The 24,681-nt window shown below is 37.4% G+C and overlaps 2 protein-coding genes across 2 annotated transcripts in view; one reads left to right on the top strand and one right to left on the bottom strand.

Moving 5' to 3' along the window:
• The window catches only part of LOC135728603 (coiled-coil-helix-coiled-coil-helix domain-containing protein 5), a 31,224-nt gene that overhangs the window by 1,390 nt on the left and 5,153 nt on the right, over window positions 1-24,681 (bottom strand). The gene's annotated exons all lie outside the window — the stretch shown is intronic.
• Window positions 595-24,671, top strand: lmx1al (LIM homeobox transcription factor 1, alpha-like). Its single transcript, XM_065263220.2, has 9 exons — window positions 595-887; window positions 2,621-2,706; window positions 3,043-3,226; window positions 18,027-18,259; window positions 20,620-20,783; window positions 20,868-20,945; window positions 22,304-22,421; window positions 22,502-22,657; window positions 22,763-24,671. Exons 1-9 carry the CDS (start codon window positions 844-846, stop codon window positions 22,918-22,920), a joined length of 1,221 nt encoding a protein of 406 aa, XP_065119292.1. The 5' UTR covers window positions 595-843; the 3' UTR covers window positions 22,921-24,671.

The following is a 24,681-nucleotide window of genomic DNA, read 5'->3' as shown; positions in this document are numbered from 1 at the left end:
TCGTATCAATCCGTCTATTATTGCATTTCTATCAATATGACGTAACACACTGCTATCACTGTTTGGCCACTAGATGGCAGAAGTGATGCACACGGACCTGTATTGAATTTAGTCTCTTTTTGGTTTTAGAAGAGAGTTACATGGTCGTATTAATCACATAAAAAATGATTATAATTTTGATTTCGCTATTTTTTTGTCACGAGACAAAGCAAGAATCATCCAACTATACATCTAGATAGGTTAGGCTGTCTATGTAAATTGATATATATTTCGCAAAACATAATGTTATTTAAAAAAAAAAAAAACATTTAGCCACATGCATATCATCTCAAGTCTGAACTGTCGGTAGTCCTACCATAAAGTGACAATAAATCCACAACTTACTTTGTTTTTAACGTATAAAAGGCCAATATTAGGCAATTTATAAAAAATGTTGTCAATTATTTTTTTTTCTTATTATTTATTAAATGTTTATTTGTAGTTCAAGGAAACATGATTACGATTAACTATAAAAAAAATCAACTGTTTCTCCAAAACATGAAGAGAGAGAGTGTGTATGTGCAAACAGTAAGAGAGAGAGAGAGAGAAAGAGAGAGAGACGTTGCTTTGATACAATAGGCTACATCTACTTTGTAAGTGCTCGTCTTTTTCTTCTCCCTCCCTCATCTTCTCGTCATCTCTAGCAGTCATTGTGTGCGCGAGCCTTCACTCCATCATCACAGCGGCTGAAGATCAGCGCTCAGTCCCGCTATGCGCCTGCGCCACTACCTGATTTCTGGAATATAACACTAAAGTTTAGGTTTTGGAAGATTTCTGCCCGTTTTCTTTTTTAAAGGTATTTTGATGTTACCAACAGAAATCTCAGGAGGAGTGTGTTTTAGCACAAGGTAAGTGCGAGGATGAGAAAGTCGCATCACCTGCTCTTATCCAATACATACAGGTCTACTCTGTAAATATGCGGACATTATCTCTCTTTTTTTTTTGCTTGACATTTAGTAGCTACTTTAACGAACACTTTCATATAGGCTATAACGTTTATATAGACATGCATAGCCTATATTTTGACTGTACAGGAGTTAATGAACCAATTGAGCTTGCGATCATATATAAGACTGTCTGTTAAGAATTCAGACTAATATTTTTTACTTACAAAAGCATACATATATTTCGGAAAAATTAAGGGGTGTTGTTTTTATTTTTAATTAAATGCTGAATGCGGATAGTCTCTAATTTCGTTGAATTAAGAAATGTTTCTCCCATCTTAACCATATGATCATTTTATTGAAAACAAATGCTGTAGCCTAGTAAAATATTAAACATTTGTAAGTTAGCAGAAACTAAACAGAGAGCGATAACGTGTTAATATAAATATTAAATAGGCTATAAAAAGCGTGTGAATATAAACGTTTTGTATGTATTTACACTTATGTTTAAAAACCAAAATAAAATAATTTTAATTCATAAACAAAAAAAATCAGTTGTACCAGTAGCCTATGTGGTAAAGCTGCATTTATGCATTATCATGAATATTAGGCTATTATTTTTATGCTTATGACCTAAATATTTGTTTTCCTAAACTTTGGAGCTTGCGCATTATTATGACAAGACCAACATCTCAAATTAATTAATGTTTTTAAATATAATGATTAAGAAATAGATTAGGTATGCAGCATGCAAAAAACTAAATGCGACATTACATTTTCAGTCAAGCTGAAAGTTTTTAATAGCCTAACCTAAAGTAAACTTAACAAAAAGGACATGTTATTATGATTATTATTATTAAAATATATAAAAAACAAACAATAACTCTGTTACAATGAAGTATTTTGAAATCAATTTAAGATAATAATACTTATACATCATAACTTAGAATAAATTTTCTTTTAATACATTAGTTAGTCAAATATAAATATAGGCTATTTTAATGTTATTCTGAAACAAAGCACTGATCATGCGTGTTACCTTATATATGGCTTTTTGTTTCACATTTTTATTTTATCAAACCTTAATTTTTTTTCAAAGATGGTCCTAAAAAAATATTTTGGAAAAAATAGCCCACAATAATTTGCTTTGAATCTTGATAGACTCTATTTCTGTTTTTAATTCCACGACTGGGATTTTTTGTAATTTACTAAATTATTATAATTTTAATAGCTATATAAAACGTGAGTCTACAGAAGGTTAAAGAAAGCCGCACACTTTGTTACGGACAACTGCATACTGTGTGTGATGAACACAAGCTTTAAAAGAGATAAACTTTGAGCGCAACATTCAAAACTATTTAAACACATTAAAATAATGTAAAATAGGTATGACTAATTTATTAAAATGACAAAACTGTGCTGCTAGAGAGAGAGAAACAGAAAGAAGAACACGGAGAAACGGGCCGCATTGGATTTGGCTTTTGCCCCGCTGGCCCGTGGATAGACTTGAATACTCATAAGTGATGTTTAAAATCATTTTAAATAGTTTCATGACATTATGTGTTTATTTAAATTATATAAAAACAATAGCAATGTGTGCACACATTAAAATGAATGCTTGCGTTTCATATGCGCGCGCACAGATTTATTTATCTGATGAGTTTCTGTAAATGTATCTCTGTTGGTTTTTTATTCAGTCAGCACTCCAAAGAAAGAAGAAACGGAATGAAAACAGAGGAAAATCCATCATGTCTTCAGCAGGCTCCATCTGCCACACCTTACGGTATAAAACCTTAAAACATACTGAAGAGCAAACTCTCTTAAAAAATAAAAGTCCCTTTACCTGAAGGTCAAGCTGAAAAAACCTTTAACATCCACTAAACCTTTCCGTTGCATAAAATATTCAATAACTATTTTTATTTATTTATTCAATTAATGCACGGCAAAGCTGACATGTAAAAATAAATTTTTATTGTTTTTAATATAAATATGTAGGCCTAATAATAAACAAAAAAATATTTGTTGTTTTATAAGTGTATTTAATAATTGAATTTAAATCCCTCGTTGAGCATTTCACATTGCTCCTCAGCTGACACCTGCTCTTGTTTTGTCCCATCAGAGCACGTGGGAGGAGGAGAAGTGTGCGCAGGGTGCGAGTCTCCGATTGCAGACCGCTTCCTCCTGCGCGTGAATGAACTGTCGTGGCACGAGACGTGCGTCAAGTGCGCGGTGTGTCGCAGCGCGCTGAGCGGAACCTGCTACAGTCGCGACCGTCTGCTTTACTGCAAACACGATTACGAGAAGTAAGACAGATTCATGTGCGTCCTGTGCCTCTACATGCATGAACACTGAATCAAATATATCTAAACATCTAGAGAAAATACACATCAGTTTTATATAAATGCTCTTTGATTCTCTTAACCATTTTAGAATTGGCCTAATACATTTCCTTTTTTTATTTTTTATTTAGAGGAATAGTTCACCAAAAGTTATATAGTTATGTTTATTCTGGATCTGTTCTGATTTTTCTTCTATGATTTTTCTTCACTATATGTTCATTTTCATTTATTGGAAAAGCATCCTGTCCAATATCTGCTATTGTCAAGAAAATCATACAGGTCTGGAGAAAGTTAATAAATCAGGACATAATATGAGACCCTGTCTGTGAAATCCAGGCTCATATAATCTAATTTTGATATTAGGAGCATCAGAGTTTGAGTTCACATTGATTTTCTTAGACATGACCTTAGGCAATATTAAAGAAATCAAGGTTATATTTTCACAGAATGTGTAGAAAACATTAAATCACAAAATGTTCACAGGCATAGAACTTTTATTTTTTTGGATTAACTACCTCTTAATTGTGATGATTTTAGAGTATAATTGATGAATTGGACCATGCATAAGGAGCTCTTATGTGCAGGCATTGCTGTTTGTACGCTAGTAAATCCCTGGGTCAGTTCAGTTGTGGTCAGAGGGAGATTCCAGGCAACCATAATTCCCCTGTGATATCATAGGGTGTGTAGACAGTTGAAGGACGCTTTTGAGGGCTGATATTGCACTGTTGTGAGAAGTGTTAGACACTGTCGAGCAGTGTGGACACTCCTACTGTAGATCTGGAAAGGAGACCGCAGTAATACAGAATAAAATGGAGAGAGAAGCATTTTTTTACTTTAATTTTAAGAAAATAATTGTATTTATGATTTTAAACCAATAAATCTTTTGAAAATTATATAATCCAGTGGTCTTTAACTGGGGCCCAATAATCATTGTGTGATTTCCAAAAAAAACTCCAAATATGAGGTTAACAATAACCTAATATCCTGGCATTGAATAGTTGCCGTATATTTGAAGCCCATCCATCATCAAGGACTCCAGTGGGTCAAGTCTTTCAAAGTGAAACAAATTTTAAGCTTGATAAGACTTCAGTGTACTAAGGTTTGCTAAGGGATCGTTCACCCAAAAATGACAATAAGAAGTTGCATTTTAATGTAAACAGCACTGTAAGTTCTGGATGATCCACAATGGCACCACACCAGCTCCACGTTGGTATGTACAGTAAGACGATCATTGGCTCGTGCGGATCTCGTGACTGCATGTTTCGTCTAGACATACGTGATGACTAGTCACGAGAACCAATGATCATTTTACGTACGGACGTGGAGCCGTCGTGCTGCCATTTTAGATCATACAGAACTCAGTGTTGTTTACATTTACAGTAAATACAACTTATTTTCATTTTTGGGTCAACTATTCCTTCAAATTTAGCAAATGAATACACTTAAACTTAATACACTGAAGTTTTACATTATAATGCATTAATTAGCATTACAAAGTAATGCACACTAAATTATGACTCTATACATCAGAAATATTTTTATAGCTTTGTAATGTAAGCTTTATGAAGTTAATGTGGTATACTGTACAGGCAACTGCAAATACCACCAGAAATATCAAACTGTTAATTTGTATCAATTTTCAGTTTTGCATGTAACAATGATGTCATAAGGCTAAAAGTGATCAACCGATACAAAAAATCATTTTATCTAAAAGGATACTGCTCACTATTCAAAAGCATGTTGCTTTGGTATTTTTGTTATATACGTTACCCTGGACCACAAAGCCAGTTATAAGGGTACATTTTTAGAAACAGATTTATACATCACCTGAAAGCATAATAAATAAACTTGGATGTATAGTTTGTAAAGATAGGACAATATTTAGCCAAGATACAACTATTTGAAAATCTGGAATCTAATGGTACAAAAAAAACTAATATTGAGAAAATCACCTTTAAAGTTGTCCAAATTAAGTCCTTGGCAACACATATTACTGATGATAAATACAGTTTTGATATATTTACGGTAGAAAATTTACTAAATATATTCATGAAACATGACCTTAATATCATAATGATTTTGACCATAAGAAAATCGATAATTTTGACTCCTACAATGTATTTTGGCTATTACTACAAATATGCCAGTGCTACTTATTTTTGTGTGGTCCAGGGTCACATATATTAATTTAAGTACGTTCTTTATCCCCTGACATTTCTTATTTTAATTTAGGTCCATCATATATAAGTTTTCCTTTTTTTTTTTTTGCAAAAGTTTTATTATTGGTAGTACTGCGTCTGCACTATGGTATGTTCTGTATTTGTGGAGGAGACCTGGCACAGTCTTGCGCTGGTGACCTTGAGTGAATCAGCAACAATGTCTCCTTGTGTCTTTCGCTGTATATCTATCAGCACCCACCACTTCTGCCCTCTTACCCCTCCTCAATATACTGTACACCAGGTGTGTGCGCTATTCTTGTGGTGTGTCTGCAAAAACTGTAGTTTTTTATTACATTGAGAAAATCCTGTGTGTGATGACATTAACTTATTCTGTCAAAAACGATGGAATTAATTTGACTACATTCAATCATGAAAACTAATTTTTAAGGTTCATTCATTCGGTCTGTGTGAAACTCCATTTTAAAAATTTGAGGTTATCTCTTATATTATAAAATGTTGGTGTTACTGTACATACCAGAATGAAGCGCGGTAGTTGGCAGAGAAGGGTTGAAAAGTAATTTTTGGGGATTATAAAGAACAAACTTCTTTTAAAATAAAGAAGAATGATAGTGCATATATTGTATACCAAATAACAAGGTATGTGCATTAGAAAAGTAAATACATATCTTTTTCTTAACACTGCATTCCTCAGTGCGTGTTGTCCTTAAATATCCATAAAAAATAGTCAAATACTAGCCATCGTCTTTGTCACTACACAGCCAGTAGATAACCATGCTGGTGAAACCAGTCCCAGACCAATAAAAGCTCTCAGCCCCAGGGTACGGTGCCTGGATCCCTGGCAGAAAATTAGACAACTGAGGGTCTCAGCGGCCCATCAGCCCCCTCCTTTACCCCAAGACTCGACTTCCCCAAGACGACACTGAGAAGTGGATATTTAAGATGCCCCATGTTTAATAGATCACTCTGTGGGAAGCATAACCACATGAAATCCTCGATGTAAATGTATGCACTAAAAAGAAAAACAATAAATGATATCTCTTTAATATATATCCTTTGTTTCCTCTAGAAAACAGTGAGTTATATTGTACAATTTAGTACGACTTTTCTATTTTTATATCTCAAAAGGAATTTCATGAGAAACGTCCGAGACGAATTTTTAATGAAACATGAGAATTGGATTAAGTCTCATGAGCAATATAAGAGCAACAAAAATGTTCACCTTTCATTTGTTCTCTCTCTCGCTCCTCGCGAATCTCTCTCTTCTCTACCTCGTCCATCACTGTCTGATTTCTAATAATATTTCTGTTCTAAACTTCATTTCCTACTTGTTGAGATTTATAGCCGCGGTGACACCAATCAGTTTATCTCTCCATTTATCCCACATTTTCACTTAATCATGTGTCTGTGTGTTTGTGGGAGAGGGAGGGGGGCGTTGATTGGGAATGCTGCTAATTATGTTCCTAGACATGACTACAAGCTGTGTTGTGCTTAGAGAGTTGTTGTACTGTCAAAGAGAAATATGACACATGGGCTTTGCTGTGGGATGTTGCCGTACCTCGGATTTGCTACTGAGTCAATAAACTGAAATTGAGCTATATTGAAGTAGCTAAATGGCCAGTCGCACAAAGAAAACATCTCCACCCAAACAACTTACAAATTCTTATTGTGGAACACAAATGGAGATTTTTTTAAAATAAAGTGCTAGAAAAGGTTCTTAATAGCGATGCTATAGAAGATGCATTTTTGGTTCTTCAAAAGACATTCTTGAAAGAACCATTAGTCAAATGGTCCCAAGCTGTCACTGGGGCAATACCCTTTCAAAAGGTCCTAATATGTACCATTTAGGTACAAATATGTAAACATTTGGTATGAGGCACTAATATGAACTCTATAGGTGCAAAGCTAATACTTTAAAAAAGGGCACAGCCCCAGTGACACCTAGGGACCATTTTTTCTGACAAATGCGTACCTTTGGATCATCTAGAGAGCATTTTCACTACAAAGTGTGTTTAAAACAGAAAGATTCTGTGGATGTTAAAGGTTTTTTATGGAACCATTTAGCTAAAAAAAAAATGTCTAAAGCTTAAAAACCTTTCTTTTTAAGAGTGATGGTATCAGACTCAGTCCTTATTTGTTTCATTGTACTGTACAGTATGTAAAGAATATGCGTACACATCAAAATGTCTTTCTGTTTTTCATGAAGGTGTACCTATTCCCATTGTAAATATAGCCAACATAATGGAAAAACATTCATTTTTAGTGAGTTAACCCGTTATTATTATTTCTCAAAACCTAAACCATTTCTGCAATGGACCTCAGTTATTCTTTACATTGTGTGGCTTGTTGTGAAGATGGCTGCGTATACTTTTCAAAGCTTATCGGACTTAGAAATTTCACTTGATGGATGATATAATGGGTAAAACAAATCTCTGTTGTAGACTAAGTCTGTGATGCCATAAAACAAAGGTTCGTAAACTGGGGGGGTGGGTCCCCCTTAAGGGGCGTAAGAGCCCAATGGGGATTCATTTAAAATACATTAATTCATCATAAAGTCTCTGCAATTAAACCTCAAATAAGGCAAGTGACCAACAGCGAAAAGTATGATTTAATTTGTTTTGTTTAATTCAAATTCTAAGTTGGAAATTATTTCATGTTATGAGTTTTCTTTGGGGGGGGGCAAAGGGATGCACCCTACACAAGGTGAGGAAACTTTCAAAGATTACTTTTTATACCCTGCTGAAAAAACCAGCATACCAGCATATGTTGTGTTTTGGTGCAGGTATGCTGGTGACCCATGCTGGTTTGATGCTGTTTTTTCAGCAGGGTAGTCTGAGGGGCGGTTTCCCGGACAGGGAAATCCACACCAGCTGCGTTTGAGGCGTCAAAATCGCGTCTAACGCGCCTAGTTTTCCGCTTGAACAGTTTGAATGCGGAAAAAGCAAGCATTTGACGCATGTAAGAGGCAAAATCCGCTTCTTGTGGGAGGGGCAAGTCCTATGCGGTTGTCTGTTTGCAGGATGACTGATGTTGATTGTGCATTTATCGTGAGAGTTATCGGTTTGTATTTGGTCACCTTACTATAGGGGGAAAATAAACGGCGCGGGTCGATAAACGTCACGTGACTCAAAAGTGAAATGTGTACAATTTACCAGGTTGCCCAATGTCCTCACTGACACTCTTCCAACCGAGGTCCTTTTTATTCCTGTCTTTATAGAAATAAGAATTTATGTCGTATAGCTCCGGGTGACTGCTCACGGACAATATCAAGCCTTCATGTTGAATGAGTGACTCCGGCGGGGCTGCCACCACTGCAGCAAGCAGGCTCCTGATTGGTTAACGTGGTGCGAAAATCCGCCCAAGTTCAAATTTTTCAACTCGGGCATCAGCCGCAAATTTGCGTCAAACGCAAAATGCACAAAATGAACCATTCGTGCGTGCCGCGCCAGTTGCTCAATTCGCGCGGAATTGCGTCTGCCGCGCCATGCTAAACGCCTCATTCGCGGCGTGAGACCTCCAGACGCATGTCAACGCGTCTTCACATTAACTTAACAACTAGGGGTTAAGTGTCTTGCTCAGGGACACAATGGTGTGTCACAGTGGATTCGAACCCGGGTCTCTCACACCAAAGGTGTGTATTATACATTGCACCATCACCACCCCAATATCTTAAAATAAATCAGTGCCCTTTGTTTTGCCTCAAAATGTACACAGGTAATGTTTTTAGAAAGGCATGTTCGTTAAAACTTGTTATATTTCCTAATTAAACTAAGGCCTAGTCTTGTCTGGGAAACCACTCCTGTATCCTTCAAAAATAAGTTGCTTCACGTTGCACAATTTTTGGTTAATGTTTCCATAAAGAACCTTTAAAGTCACCATGAACAACACATCCTCACCCCATGTCGTCAATATTTGACGACACTTGACCATTCGTCAATATGTGACGGGGAGGGTATACCTTTCGCGTCATTTTTTGACGAACTGGGGACTTCAATACTATTACGTCCGTTGCATTCTCTTTCCTATTTTCTTACCATTTTCGCGTCGGTTTAGGGTTAGATTACGCAAAATTAAACAGTGTACGCGAAATTAAACAGTGTACGCGAAATTAAACAGTTGTCACCTGGCGTTGGGGTTAGAAACAGTTGTCACCTGGCGTTGGGGTTAGAGTTAGGTTTGGGTAGGGATGTCATTATGTAAATCTAACCCTAAACCGACGCGAAAATGGTAAGAAAATAGGAAAGAGAATGCAACGGACGTAATAGTATTGAAGTCCCCAGTTCGTCAAAAAATGACGCGAAAGGTATACCCTCCCCGTCACATATTGACGAATGGTCAAGTGTCGTCAAATATTGACGACATGGGGTGAGGATGGGTTGCCATGAAACAGAAGTAGCGATTGTCTTTTTTCCCCCGTGGTGACGTATATCTGGGTGAAACGGCTTATGAAATAAACATTTTTAGGGTTGGACTTGAATTCATCTGCGAACTTTTCCCGGACCCCGTCCACTTACCATACCATATGATTGGAATTAAAGAGAGATCGTTTCGAGGAGGGGAGGAGATTTGCATTTTGATGAAAGATTATACAATATCATAATCGTTTGTAAAAAATACCACAATATTTTGAAAAATTTACATTTTTAATTTCTATTTCATTGCGACTTCCACTGTGTAGATTTTTAGCACCAACTAGTGGTGAGATTGTAAATTGCAGCCAACAGCTCGCTCCACAGCTCACCCCTCCATTTCGAAACGCATAGAAAAGCTATGGTAGCCGCCACGGGACAAACTTGTGATCGATGTAGTGACGAAATGCGCGCTCTATAGAGCAGTTTGTACATTTAATGCTCCTGTAGAAACATGATAGCGACTTCCATGTGGTGACCCGCGTTGTATGTAGATTTAAATGGCTCATTCTATGGTAATAAAAACTATACAGTTCATTATTTATACACCACTGATATTATAGTTATGTATATTATTTTGCATTTCTCTCAAGAGATCCTTTTAAAATGTACACACTGCACCTTTAACTCTTAAAGAACTTTTCTGTTTCACAAAAGGCTCTTTTTTAGTGCTAAAGGGTACTTTAGATAAGGAAATATTTATTTGACTGAATAGTTCTTCTATGACATCGTTGTAAGGAACCTTTTAAGCACCTTTAATAGTGTAGAACCCTTTTCTATTATAAAGAACCTTTTGAAGTTTCCGTGGATGCTAAAGGTTCTTGGAACCATACAGCTTGACTAAAAACTTTTGGAAACCTTTATTTTTAAAAGTATAGAGGATCTCTTGAGATGCATGACTGCGCTTTCACACACTTACTGGCTTCCTTTCCAATGGCAGTGCATGTTTGGTATTACTAACAAGTTGAGAAATGTAAAGTCAAGTTTTAGATGATGTGTTTATTTTTATGTGTTTAGCACAGTCTGTGATTTTGTTTAGAGGTTGCTTCAGCTGGGAACATAAATAGATTGCGGTGCTTCATGCCAGGAACCTCATTAGATATTCGGTTAGATTCACCGCTCCTGGATAACGTGTTTTGTGGCCACATGGTTTTGAGCCTCCGTAGCAGACGTCCAGAGAAATAGGGAAGGAATGGGATGAAGAGAGCGAAGGAGAGCTCAGTGGATGTCAGGGGGTCGTGGAGGTGACAAACAGAGGTGCACAGAGGAAGAGGAGAGATGAGCTCGAGGTGTCTCCTCCTGCGATATTGCCACTGTTTTTGCATAATGTGTGATGAGTCTCCATCATCTCGCCTCCCGCACAACAATTTCATTACAGACGGCTAATAAATGTTTCATGGCAGAACAAGCTGCTCGCCTTGGCTTTATTAAATCTGAGATAATAAAAGAAGAACGACAAAAAATGAGAGTGGGGGGGGGAGATAGGAATAATGCCATAGATATTCTCAAACAGGACCGCCGTATCTTCTGTTTCTGGGGCAACGAATCCCCCGCTCTCCCCCTTCACGTGCTCTTTTTTCGCTGTGCCACGGAGAGACAGGAAATGAGAATCTGGCTGACAGGATATTGCGTTCTGGTGGCCTGGGGATTAGCCGTTTTATCCAAACACACACATACACGCACTCACTCTCACCTCGCACAACTCAACGCATCGATTTTGTCGGTCCGTACACAACTGAGTATCTCGCAGAAAACACAGTTTGGTTATAATGTATGAACGGGTCATGTTGTCATTGACTATGTGACAGTAAGTAAGTTGTGATGTTAAACGTGAATCCGTACTGCATATTCACTGTGTCATCTTTTGAGGACTGCTGCATGTGAGCTGTTGTTTTGTTTTATCATATCATGAAGCCAGTCATGGGATATTTCATCTTAATTGTCAGAATCCATAGTTTTAAATTGAATAAAAACTACTAGCAATAGAAGCAAAAAAGAGGCAAAATAAAAAACGTACAGAGATAAAGAAAGCTGGAAAAATACACACCCTTAAAATAAAAGTATAAAGCGTTCTTCACAGCAATGTCACACAACTATTTTTGGTTCCTCACTTTTTTGGGCTTCAAAATCCATCGACTCGGATGGCTTGAGGGATAATTTTCATTTTTCGCTGTCTTTTTTATCTTTTAAAAAACTAATGACTTAAAAATTTCTCCATTGTGAAAATCCAAAACAGAAAGACTATTTTTTGATCTCAGAATATTTGTTCCATACACTGTCAGCAAATATGTACTCCATATGGGGCGATACCCTGTCAAAAAGTATCTTGCACCTAAAGAGTTACGATATATTCAAACAGAAAGCATTAACGCTTGACAGAAGCCTTGTCTGAAGCGTGGCCAACAGCCAATCACAGTGGCCGCAACACATGCTCCGGTCTTGCATAAACGTAATTGGCTGGCTCGCACTAGGTTATTTGCATGAGGTGATCTTATTGGCTGACGCATGCGTTGGCGCTTTAAAAGTTGAGAAATTTTAAACTTCTGCAGTGATGTGACGTTAACGGATCCACAATTCAGTACGGCAACGCATGACATCACCCATTAAAAGTGAATGGGAAGGGTCAATGCTTACGCCCGGTAACTCAGAGGTACATATTGATACCACAGACAGCAGGGCTCCAGACTGTCACCAAATGGTGGCATTTTGCCACCAAAATTTGAGAGTGTGCCACTGAATTTTACATGCAGTCGCACATGTGCGACCAGTATATTTTACCTTTTTTTTTTTATGTGACACAGAATTTGAAACAGCACATTGTACTTTCTGCATCTATCATCAAAGTATTTATTAGTTATACAGTGGAAATTTGTAGAAATGTGATTATTTGATTAGCATGTTGATTTACAGTGTGTGCCCCTAAATTTTTTGGTTGCGCCCCTAAAATTTTCAGTTGGGGGCCAATGTGCTCCTAGTGAAAAAAGTTAGTCTGGAGCCCTGGACGGCCTCAAAAATACATATCAGCATCAAATCTATACATATCTGTACCTTATGGTCCACATTAGTACCATTTTAAAGGGTAATGCCCCAGTGACCGGTACATATTTGGGGTGGTACCTTCATTTTGGTACCTTTTTGGATTCAATAATATACCCTTTTGTGGACCTATTATGTAACTTTAGGGACAATTTTGTACCAGTAACATTTTAAGGGTACAAAGATACACAAATGATCTTTAAGGTGGATTAAAGTACCCAAAAAGGTACAACATTGGATTGTTTAATGCTGGTTGACCAATATGTTTTTTTACGGCCAATGCAGATATTAAGAAAGCTGTTTTGTCGAAATAACACAAATATTATTACAGTAAATAAGAGACAAAAAACATATGTTATGCATAACATTTATTACGGAGGAGTCTCTAACATCATCACCTGGTGGCCATCTTACCACAGACAGCCCAGCCCGCTCACTCGTAGCGTTGTGTTTAATGGTGCAGGGACTTTTAAATGACCATATCTTGCTTAATTTTCTACCAATTTTCAAACGGTTTGGTTTCTTACAAACGTGTGGCTATAATTCTGGATGCTTTAACATGTTTCATGATTTTTTTGTATTTTTTTAGTATGCAGTGTCATAGGTACATCTTTGACGTTTATAACAAACCAAACCATTTGAAAATCGGTAAAAAATTAAGGAAGTTATGGTCATTTAAAAGTACCTGCAACATTCAAACTCAATGCTACGAGTGAGCGAGCGCCCTGTGGTAAGATGGCCGCCAAAATGCGGACGTTCCACTTAATTGGCCAGCAGCGCGGGCGTGACATCTAGCTTTTATACATATCTATGTGTGACACAACATAACGTCATGTTAAAAGTGAATAATGATTGGTCATTTTACTGTCTGTCAGACTTTGGCTTTACACTGAGTGACACTGAGTGTCTTTTATTACAAACATCAAATTTAAGTAATAAAAAAAATTTACTGGCCGTTTGAAAAGATTTATCGGCAGAATCAATTTCAGATATCGGCTGATATATCGGCATTTACAATATATTGTCCAATCACTAATGTTTAATATAACTGTTAAAGTACAAAACTCACTGTAATAAATTAGCTGTAGTTATACAGCTGTTTGCCAGTAACTTACTGTAGATTTAAATGTATGTTATTTACTGGCAACCATTTGTTCAAGGTTAAATGAACATTTAACATTAACAAGTCTTTGTCTTTACAGAATAAAAGTATAAAATAACAGCCTCATGCAAAGCATTCTGGGAACCAAAAATCCTCATCAACCTTTTTCAGTTTTTTTCCTTTAGGTATTGGTTCCGGTCATGAGGGTGTTTTTTAGTTTTATTCTGTAAAGACTTGTTAATGTTTATTGTTCATTTAACTTTGAACAAACGGTTGCCAGTAAAAAACATAAATAACATTTTACAGTAAGTTACTGGCAAACAGCTGCCAGTAATACTGTAATTTCTACAGAAAGTTTTAACAGTAGAGTACCAATAATGCCACAAAAAAGGTACAGTTTTGTACCTTTATTTCTGACAGTGTACTAAAAAAAAACTTTGTAATAACTTACCATATTGATACATTAACATGATCATTACGTGAAAACCAATAAAAGTCGCAATGTTCAGACACCAGAGAGAGGTAAAAATCCCATTACTGTAAGTTTCAAAGACTCCTGGATGAATAATTATATCAGTGTAATGACACTGTCTGTTGCTTCATTAGCATAGATCCAAACACCCGTGATCAATGCTTAGTTTCAATGCAATAAAACATAATTAGAAAATGAAAGTTTGTATCCAGCCAATAATAATTAGCCGAATAGCTTTGTGTATAACTGTAATACATGTGTGTTGATTCAAGGGCTGCCATAATGTGTGTCAGTACATTAGCTGCTCACCTGTGCTTTCTCTTACGCGGATGAGTGGTCTGATGTACATTTTTATCAGCTACCTGTTGGTTTTCTCATATTTCATGGTCGTGAATATTGGCGTGCGTGCGTGTCGGGGAGGGAGGGCGGTGGGAGCGGGTTGTGGGGAATGCTGGGAGATTTTAATAACGCAGAAGCAGTGCAGTGAGATTTAATAAAAGAAGATGATGTGATTACGAATCCCTGGCTCTGAGCCACCTTTCCTCACAGCAATATCCGCTCTCTCGCTTTCTCTCTCTCTCTCTCTCTCTCTCCTTCACACACACCCGTGCAATTATATGTACATGTATGATTTACATACTGGTTCCCAATATATACAAAAATGCACCAGAGGCTCTGATAAACAGTGTAAGTATGATAGGAAGTGTTTGATTGTGTAAAACGATGTGTTCGTGCATGGGTTTGGCACCCACGTCAGGATTTTTTCTGTAGATTTATGTCAAACTTTATTGAATATTAATATCATCAGCGGTTTGCACATACATACTGCCTGGTTTCCCTCTGTACTCGTAATTACTTTTGTCCAAGCTAGATTCACAGTGTCTGAGATTATATTCGCAGTTAACCTTTAGTAACTCTGGCCCTCAGATCTGTGTTAAAATGTGAAAATCGGTTATTTTTCATGCACCCATTTACAACTTTTTCAGATTTTTTTCTGTGAGAGTTTATACAATAAAGAAAAGAATTTGTACATTTAAGCATTCGGATGAAGTTAAAAGTACAGTCCCATTTTTACGCATACGTTGGGCTACATAGTATATTCTTCTGTACGCATATATGCGTCCTACACGTACAAAGTTTGCCCACCGTCAGTTTTTTTTAACTACTTTGTATGAGCAGGTCGCGCATGCATTTACAATAAAATGTAGTTTGTAGCCCAGGGGATGCAATGCATTTTGTCGCAATGCGTATGTGTCAAACGTCTGCGTTCAAATAAACTATTTGTGCGTTTGACCATGCACGTACGTTCACGTAAAAAAACACCGGGCTTTACAGTGACTTACATTGATTTGATGTATACAATATTATCAGTACGTTTGTTTCCAACTTGATCCTACAGAAATTCGTACTAATTTTATGATTCGAATGAATTTGTACAAAATGAATTATACAAAAACATACTAGAAAAAAAACACGATAAGGATATCCCACCCTTATGCCCGCCCTTAAACTCAGCGTCACCAGGTGAAAGCAAATCAAAAACGTATGAATTTGGTCTTACGAATGAGTCACCTCGTAAAATACGTACAAATTGCAATGAGAATTTTTGATGTTTCCTGGTATTAAACCCAAAGGCTTTTGCGCTGCTAATGCATTGCTCTACCAAGTGAGCCTCAGGACAAATTATATATTGCATAAAGAAACTGAAGCCTGTTCTTAAACCCACAAAGATTTTTGCATTATTTTATTTTATGGCAATAAAGCTCCTCCCATCATCCATACATTTCACTGATAATTCCCAAGATTAATTCTTAATGATGAATTACATTTAAAATAAGAATGATTGACTGTATAGTTGTCATATCAATAATGTTACAACACAAAAATTCAATGTCCTTAAAAACAGCAATTGATTTCTTATTTCTTTTAATTTTAGCGTAAAATATGACCTGGATGAGTTTCTCTCCTGCTGTTGCTTTAAGGATTTGGCTCAGGGATTTTTGGTGTTGATGTTCTTGGATCAGTGTTTAGTAGGTGGTGATTTGGGTAATTTGGCGTTTTTGGCAAACGGATTGAGAGAGATTAACCGTAGCAGCTGCGTTTCGGACAGGATCATCACATCGGTGCAGATTAGAGAGACTATAATGTGGACCTGGCCGTCTCTCACTTCAGCAGATTTCTGATATGACACCTTCATATCGTGCAGTCAGGGTTGTTTAACACACACACACACACACACACAATATGGACACAACACAACTCCTGCCATCCAACCCTAACTTTGTGAACGTTTCTGTTATTTATCTATCATATTTAATTGGCTCCTCTGAAGAAATCAGTTTTATATCTTTTTATAGTGACAGCATCCTTCTTTCTTTGCTGGTCTGTATTTTTTTATAGTCTTCTGTTTGATAAGGCAAACATTATTAATATTACTGATACAAAAGTTTTATCCAAAGCAACTGACAGGTCATTTAAGTACATTTTATCAATACGATAAATGGGATCAAACCCATGACCTTTGCTTCTAACGTAATGGTCTACCAACTGAGCTCCAAGAAAACTATTAACCCTTAAGTATTAAACTTTGCCCTGCACTGTTTGTGCCATTGACTTGAGGTTTGTCAACCTTATCCCACAAGCCTAACTACAGGTCAAAGCCATATCTAGAGTATAAAAGAAAGGGCGCGTCCTATTGATATGGGGCGGTAGGCAACCACCCTAAATATTTGGGAGTGAGTTTCGCACCATTTTTCGTCCAGTTCACTAAAGCTTTCACATTTATTTCCTGTGCATGTTGCTTTGGGTTAATGAAATGTGCACAAGGATTAGACTCTCATAAACACCATATGAGCGTCTACAGGTACATCTGTGGCTACCTGTCAATATTGATGAGAGTACACGTGCACGGCCGTATACGTTCTGGCGAATGTGTGTGTGTGCGCGCGAGTACGGCGTGTTTATTTGAGTGTGTGAAAAAGAAAGGCGAGAGATTAACCCCATGCTACCCTCAATCCCTGGTTATGAGTTTACAGCGTCTGTCTGGGCATCGCACTGTTTAAACAACAATCTAATTAATCCTGTCTTTATTAGTTTCACTGAGCTGGGGAGGGACACTGGGAGGGAGGACAGGGAATTCTGGCAGAAAATATCCAGCGGGTAGGAGGGAAGAGAAGAGGAAAATGAGGAGTTTGATGGGGATTTAAGGGTGATGCTTGATGGGCAATCTAAACGGTAAAGACGTAACAAATGACCTTAATGCATTTGCTCACGTCTGCCAATTCACTTTACTTTGTAGCAGTTGATCATTTAAGGAAATCTTTGGTATGTTTGAGGTTTCCTTTGTTTGCATCTGGTGAGCAATGCGCTAATAACACCAAGGTTATAGGTTCGATTCCTTATGCTGATGATAAAAAATGCAACTTGCCAAATGTAAATACTATGAAATCGTATACATCACACTTCAGTTGCGCTTGTGTGACATCTTTTGTGTTGTCAAATATTGCCACCCAGTGTTACACACGAAACATTGCATAAAAACACTATCATGTCTATTTGTTTCTCTCAGGTTGTTTGTGAGGAAATGCAGCGCGTGTCTACAGGCGATCAGCCGTTCGGAGCTCATCATGCGTGTGCTGGGACAGGTGTATCACCTGGGCTGTTTCAGCTGCTGTGAGTGTGAACGTCGGCTACAGAGAGGTGATGAGTTTGTGTTGAAGGAGGGACAGCTGCTTTGCCGGGGAGACTATGAGAAAGAGAGAGAGATGCTGGCTGCCATCAGCCCGGCCCCTACTGAGTCAGGTACAAGTGAACACTGGATTAATGTCCTATATGTAAGTCAAAACACAATAATGGCTTAAAAGCACATGCCAGCTAACAGAGAAAAGTTCCCCAAAATGTTATGTTAACATAAAGTGTCCAGTTTTTTTATGTTATAAGAACATTTCTTAGTTGTCTGAACGTTAAAAAAAATTAACATTGCCATGTTTTAATGATCACATAATGTTTAAAACATTGTTTTTTATTGACTTTTTGCTTGTTATGTAAATGATAGAGAAACATTGCAGTTTATTATTTTAAAACTGTAATAAAACATTATTTCTGAATGTTCTGTAAAATTATTGCTAGAGAAAACACAATTCACTTATAAGGCTTAGATGTTGATGTTTTGTTTCATTTAAAGGGGTCATGATGTGAAAATCTAACTTTATCCATAGCTATAATTGGGTCCCCAGTGCTTCTATAATCTAGATACTAAACGTGAAAAGAACCACCCAGTAACTTAGTTTTGATAAGCCATTTTTTGCAAACGTGAAACATTTGGTGGTTCAGATTTTGCCTGTTTTGTGAGGTAGGTAGCAATGCTAATTACAATAATACCGCCCCCCTTAATCTGCACTATCCAACCACGGCACTGCAATTTAGTGTAGAGAGAAAGAAAGAGAGAAATAAAGAATTGAAAGTACAATTTCAACAAACCACCATCATTGCAATCAGTGTTTGCATTTCTTCAGCTCATTTGCATTTTAAAGGGCACATTTTTGCACAATGGGAATTTTAACATGCTTTAATAAATTATCTTTGGGTATTTTAAGCTAAAACTTCACATAAGCATTATGGGGACACCAAAGACTTATTTTACAAAAAACTCTCATAATATGACCCCTTTATAGTCACCATTATGGTGATCAGTGTGTGTTTCAGTTTGACTCTTGACCCTTGACTTTTATAGCTTACTAGATTTTCCAAGGCTATAACTTTGAGTGTAAAATCAGGTTTGTTATGGCAAAAAAGCTGGTAATTAAGTATATAGGTTGTGGTTAGTATCTGATGGCAGTACCCAACATCTAGTGATTTGAGTTATTAATTAATTGCTTACTCACTCATCGAAAGTATTTTCCATCAATAATGTGATACTACAGTATAGTACAATTTGTTAATATTGGGGATTTTGAAACACTATGCACATAAAAAATTAACTACTGTGTTATTTAGTCATACAAACTTCAAGAATCAGAGTATGAATCTAATAACAATGGTGACAAATAAATGAAAAACGTCATGCTGCAATGCATGCTGGGTATCAACAAATTACAAATCTCACCCAGGACTTCCAGCACGCACTGTGGCATGGATAAATAATAACTTTTTAAAATTTTCTTTGTCACCATTGTTGAGATTCTTTCTCTGATTCTTGATGTTTGTGCGTTCCAAGTACATGGCGGTTAATTTTTGTTAATTAATTAGATGATGATCTTTACCATTATGTGCCAACCACCACAGAATTGCACTATTAACTTTACATTACCATAACAAATGTGCTTTATACATACAAAGTTAATGCAACCAGGGAAAAGCTAGCAACAAAATGTCAAGAGTCAAACTAAATTAAACACTGATCACCATAATGGTGTCTTTAATTAACTTTAGTAAATTGTTTTCTACAGCAATATTTTTTTACAAAACATTCAAAAATAATGTTTTATAACAGTTTTAAAATAATAAAATGCATTTCTCTATCATTTACATAGCAAGCAAAAAAGTTGATAGAAGTTGTTTTAAACATTGTGTGAACATTAAAACCTAATAATTTGAAAATGATGATGAACTAATGTTCTTAAAAAATTAAAAACTGGACACTTTAAATGTTGGCTTAACGTTTTTGGGAACGTTGGAACAATCAAGGAACATTCTTAAAACGTTTCTTTGTTAGCTGGGATTCCTGCCCTTTTTGTTGAATTTTATATTTATGTAAATGTATTTAATTAAATCTAGGTCCTCATTGCTTTGGTTGAGGAAACAAGGAATGGCCCATTTAGATGCACCACCACTGTGAAAACAACTTTACTGTATGTTCTTTTGGAAAAGCTGCAAATGTCTAATTTGTCCATGTTACAAACACGTGACAAAACACTTGGTCTATCATTGCTCTTTTGATAATGGTGTTAAACTTGTGAATGTGAAGAATAAATATGACAATTCTTCAAAAATGTTAAAAAGTTACGTTTCCAGATAGTACCGGTGTACTCCAACTCGTAAAAACAGGTCTTTAAGAAAATCTTAAATTTCACGGTCGTATTTATGACTGTGGTGCCGTTCATCTCCAAAATGTGTTATATAGCCAATTTGATCATGTCCTAATGCTCATCTTTCTCATGCAGTAAAGAGTGAGGATGAAGATGGTGGTGGCATCTCTGCCGGGGGAAAAGCTGGGGATGATGGGAAAGAGCACAAGAGATCAAAGAGACCACGTACCATCCTGACCACACAACAGCGTCGCGCCTTCAAAGCCTCATTTGAGGTGTCTTCCAAACCCTGCCGAAAGGTTAGTGGTTATAGGCCATTTGTGTATGTAACGTGTGCGTTAAAGACACACAAACAGCCCATGCATGTTGTCTATGCATTGTAGGTGAGAGAAACCCTTGCAGCTGAGACCGGACTGACAGTGAGAGTCGTGCAGGTGTGGTTCCAGAATCAAAGAGCAAAGGTAGACTGTCATCCTCTCTTAATTAATTCGTTTTAACAATGAATCATCTCTTATTTATCTCCAGTCTGAATATCTCAATATCATGCTTTAGCATCATAATTTATGTTTTAGTTGAAAAAAACCAACAACGCTACTTCGCGGCAATGTGGTCGTACAAATTAATACGAATTAGCCACCTCGTAAAATACGTACGACTAGCCTAGAAATCTAGACGCACCCTAGCGGCCGCAAAATATATTTGCTGCCAGGGTTTAGTCTAGGCACTCACAATACACTTAACCGGTCCAAAAACCAAAATTTGGTCAGGCCAATCACATCGTGTGTAGCGTCTGTGGGGCGGGCTTAACATGATGACGACAGAGCTGCAACGGTTCCTACTTGAAAACAGAGAATGGCTGCTGCTGCTGGCGAACAGCTATCTTTTGAAGCGGCTTTGGCCGCGACTCTGGAGGACTTAGACTTATGTTTCTCTTTGAGAGAAGAGAAAATAAACCCTACTGAAGTCCTTTTTAAGCAAGAAAGATGTGTTTGGAGTTTTGCCGACTGGTTACGGTAACTACGTCACCTTCTTCGTTGCTCTGATCCGTCATAGCGCTATCCTATTGCGTGCAGAGGCATTTTGAGGGACAACCTTATATCCCGCCCCTTGCATTGAGCCGTTTGTGTGAAGAGTTGCCAGACCTTACATCTTGATGTAGGTCTGGCTAACCAGGCTAACGTACGACCACATTTTTGTACAATTTGCCTTTGCCCCTGTGACGTTGGGGTTAGCGGTGGGGTTTCAGTATTGTTTTTTTTTTATGAAAATCTTTCGTTTTGCATGATTGACTTTGTACGAATTCATACGAATTTGCCAACTTGTAAAATATGTACGAATCCTCGTGAGATAAAGCTGAAAAAACGTTACCTTCTTACAAGCAAATAACGAAACTCCAAAAAAAACACAAACATCCATCAATAAACACGCATATGAGGACTAGTCACGAGACACATGGGAACCAATGAGATTGGACGTTAACGATTTGTTTATATTTCGATATTTCAATTTAACGCTAAACTGCATTCTCTCACAAATGTATTGTTTCGCTTCAGAAAACATATATTAAGCCAATAAAGTCATTTGGAGTACTGTAATGATCCCTATAGAACTTTAATGTTTTCAGCAATTTGATACGACAGTGACCCAAAGTCTTTTCAGTGTGATTTTGTGATATAAGACTCAACCCAAGAGACAATAACCGATGCAGACGAGCTGTGGATTTAGTTTAAATGCCGACCAATGATTTTAATACAAGAATATGCAACTGTCCAACATGCCAGGTAGACCTGACATCATCGAGTGTTTGTTGTGTGCTCAGATGAAAAAGATCGCTCGCAGACAGCAGCAGCAACAGCAGCAGCAGGAACAGGAGCAGATGGGCGGAGGCAGGAGGGGGCCGAGCAGAGGGGGGCGCCAGAGTAACGATGACAGCGAGGGTAAGACGCGTCCGAATCGACCGGACAACTGTGTGAAGTGGTTTGACTGAAGGTGTGAACCCTATGCCGTCTCTCCACAGATGGCTCCAGCAGTCACGGTCTGGATGGACTGCTCTCGTATTCCTCTCTGCCACGCCAGCAACTGTTGGCTTTGGATCCGAACATATATGCGAGCGAGCAGTTCAGACACGGGCTCACACCGCCACAGCTCGGCCCGGAGCAGATGCACTCTTATGGTAAGCCACAAGTCTTACTATAGTTGTTTCATTGTTTAGTGAGTGCTTAGTCGGCATTTTGCGGCATCATGTTTGTTTTTTTAACCGAATTTACTTCAATTTTAGACTCAGAGACGGTGTTTCACGACTTGGACAGCGATGGAAGCCTCAGTCATCTCGGTGACTGTCTCCTGACGACTGCCGAAGCTGGAGTTCTGGCGGGGCGAATAGGAAATCCCATCGACCGCCTCTACTCAATGCAAAACTCGTACTTTACCTCGTGACCCCTCGAGTAACCGGGTTTCACGCACCAAATAGCAACAAACAAATCGAGTCCCGCTAGAGTACACTGGACACAACTGGATCACACAAACACAATAACCCTATCTTAGCCACCCCCCCAAAAAAAAATTAGCGGAGAAGTGCACAAAACCTTTGAAATTATGCAGGGTCGAGCTATTTAGGATACATTACACAAACATGCGAACATCTTTTTTAACAATAGGGTGTGACAACTAATCGAATATTCAATGTCGTAAGTCGATAATATTCGAGAATGAAAATAATGTCATTATCGATTAGTTTGGTCTGTGACGTCATTTGCGTGGTTATAAAGTCAGAAGCATCTGCTCCAAACAAAGATAAAGTCACTTGAATTAAACTTTTATTAACAAACTTTGCCCCCTAGCTTCGTCCTGTCAATCATCGCGCTGTCTCACATCGTCATCAGGGCTCCAGACTGCCCCCAAATGGTGGCATTTTGCCCCCAAAATTTGAGAGTGTGCCACTGAATTTACCATCCAGTTGCACATGTGCGACCAGTAAATTTGACCTTTTTTTTCCAAAAGTGCACAATAAAATGTGACACTGAATTTGAGACAGCACGTTGTAATCTATCATCAAGTATTTATTAGTAATACAGTGGAAATTAGTAGAAATGTGAATATTTGGTTAGCATGTTAATTTACAGTGTGTGCCCCTAAATTTTCTGTTTGCGCCCCTAAGATTTTCAGTTGGGGGCCACTGTGCTCCTAGTGAAAAAGTTAGTCTGGAGCCCTGGTCATGTAATGCTTTATAAACAAGCTTGCACTGTATGGTGCAGACGTGCATCTGCGCAGCTCACGTTGTTTTGATTATTATTGACTATTATCGAATATTCAGTGAGTTATCTCAGCCCTATTTAACAGTCATATAGTACGCACATGGCAAAAGTTTTGGTGTTACCTCACCCTTACAACCAAGGATATCACACTGACAAGTAAATTCCACATAACATAATGCCTTTCACGAATTGCCTTTGCATTTGCTTTACAAGTACATCTTGCATAGGAATCGGCTCCAAGTACAAACCAAAACGTCTGCCATGAGATGTGCATCAATATTTCGTGTAAAGTTCACAAGTTTATCACGAGAAAATATGTTGACAGTTTATGAAGAAATGCACTGGATGTATCTGGCGTGCACTTATTTATCAATTGAGGCAAACACGCGTGACTGAGGAATATTGTACATTTATTTACGGACTCATTTTAACTATTGGCACTTTCTCAGACACATATTGAAGTATGTAATAGAAATGAAATATTCAGTTCTTTTAGCAAGCCGTATTGACTGTGCATTATATATTTCAAAGACAATACAAAACAAAAGACACATAATCTAAAGCAGAGTAGATTTGAGAGAGTCTTGTTAGGGTTCACAGAACACAGAAGGAACAAACATCACATTCATTGACATTGACTCAGTAGTCAACAGCACATAACACGGGAAATTTCAGCAGCTAAGATATGGTTATATACTAGATTAACTATTAAACTATTGCAGCTTGTTTTGTGGTTACTCAATGTAATACTAATGTCATATACAGTAACAATACTACAAGTGAGATAAAAGTTTTGTTGAATAAAGACTAATGTTTTAATTTAACATTAAGATTAATGATTAGATCTCAGGTAAGTTTAAATAATATCAAACTGTATAATATCTGGGAACAGGGTATAGAGTAAAAATATGAAATGTTAAAAGCAGCAAAGCCCCTGTATTAA

Source organism: Paramisgurnus dabryanus, chromosome 3 (genome assembly GCF_030506205.2).
Source record: "Paramisgurnus dabryanus chromosome 3, PD_genome_1.1, whole genome shotgun sequence".
NCBI classification, from domain to species: Eukaryota; Metazoa; Chordata; class Actinopteri; order Cypriniformes; family Cobitidae; genus Paramisgurnus; species Paramisgurnus dabryanus.
The sequence above is the reverse complement of the archived record's forward strand: the minus strand, read 5'-3'. Positions and strand labels throughout refer to the sequence as shown.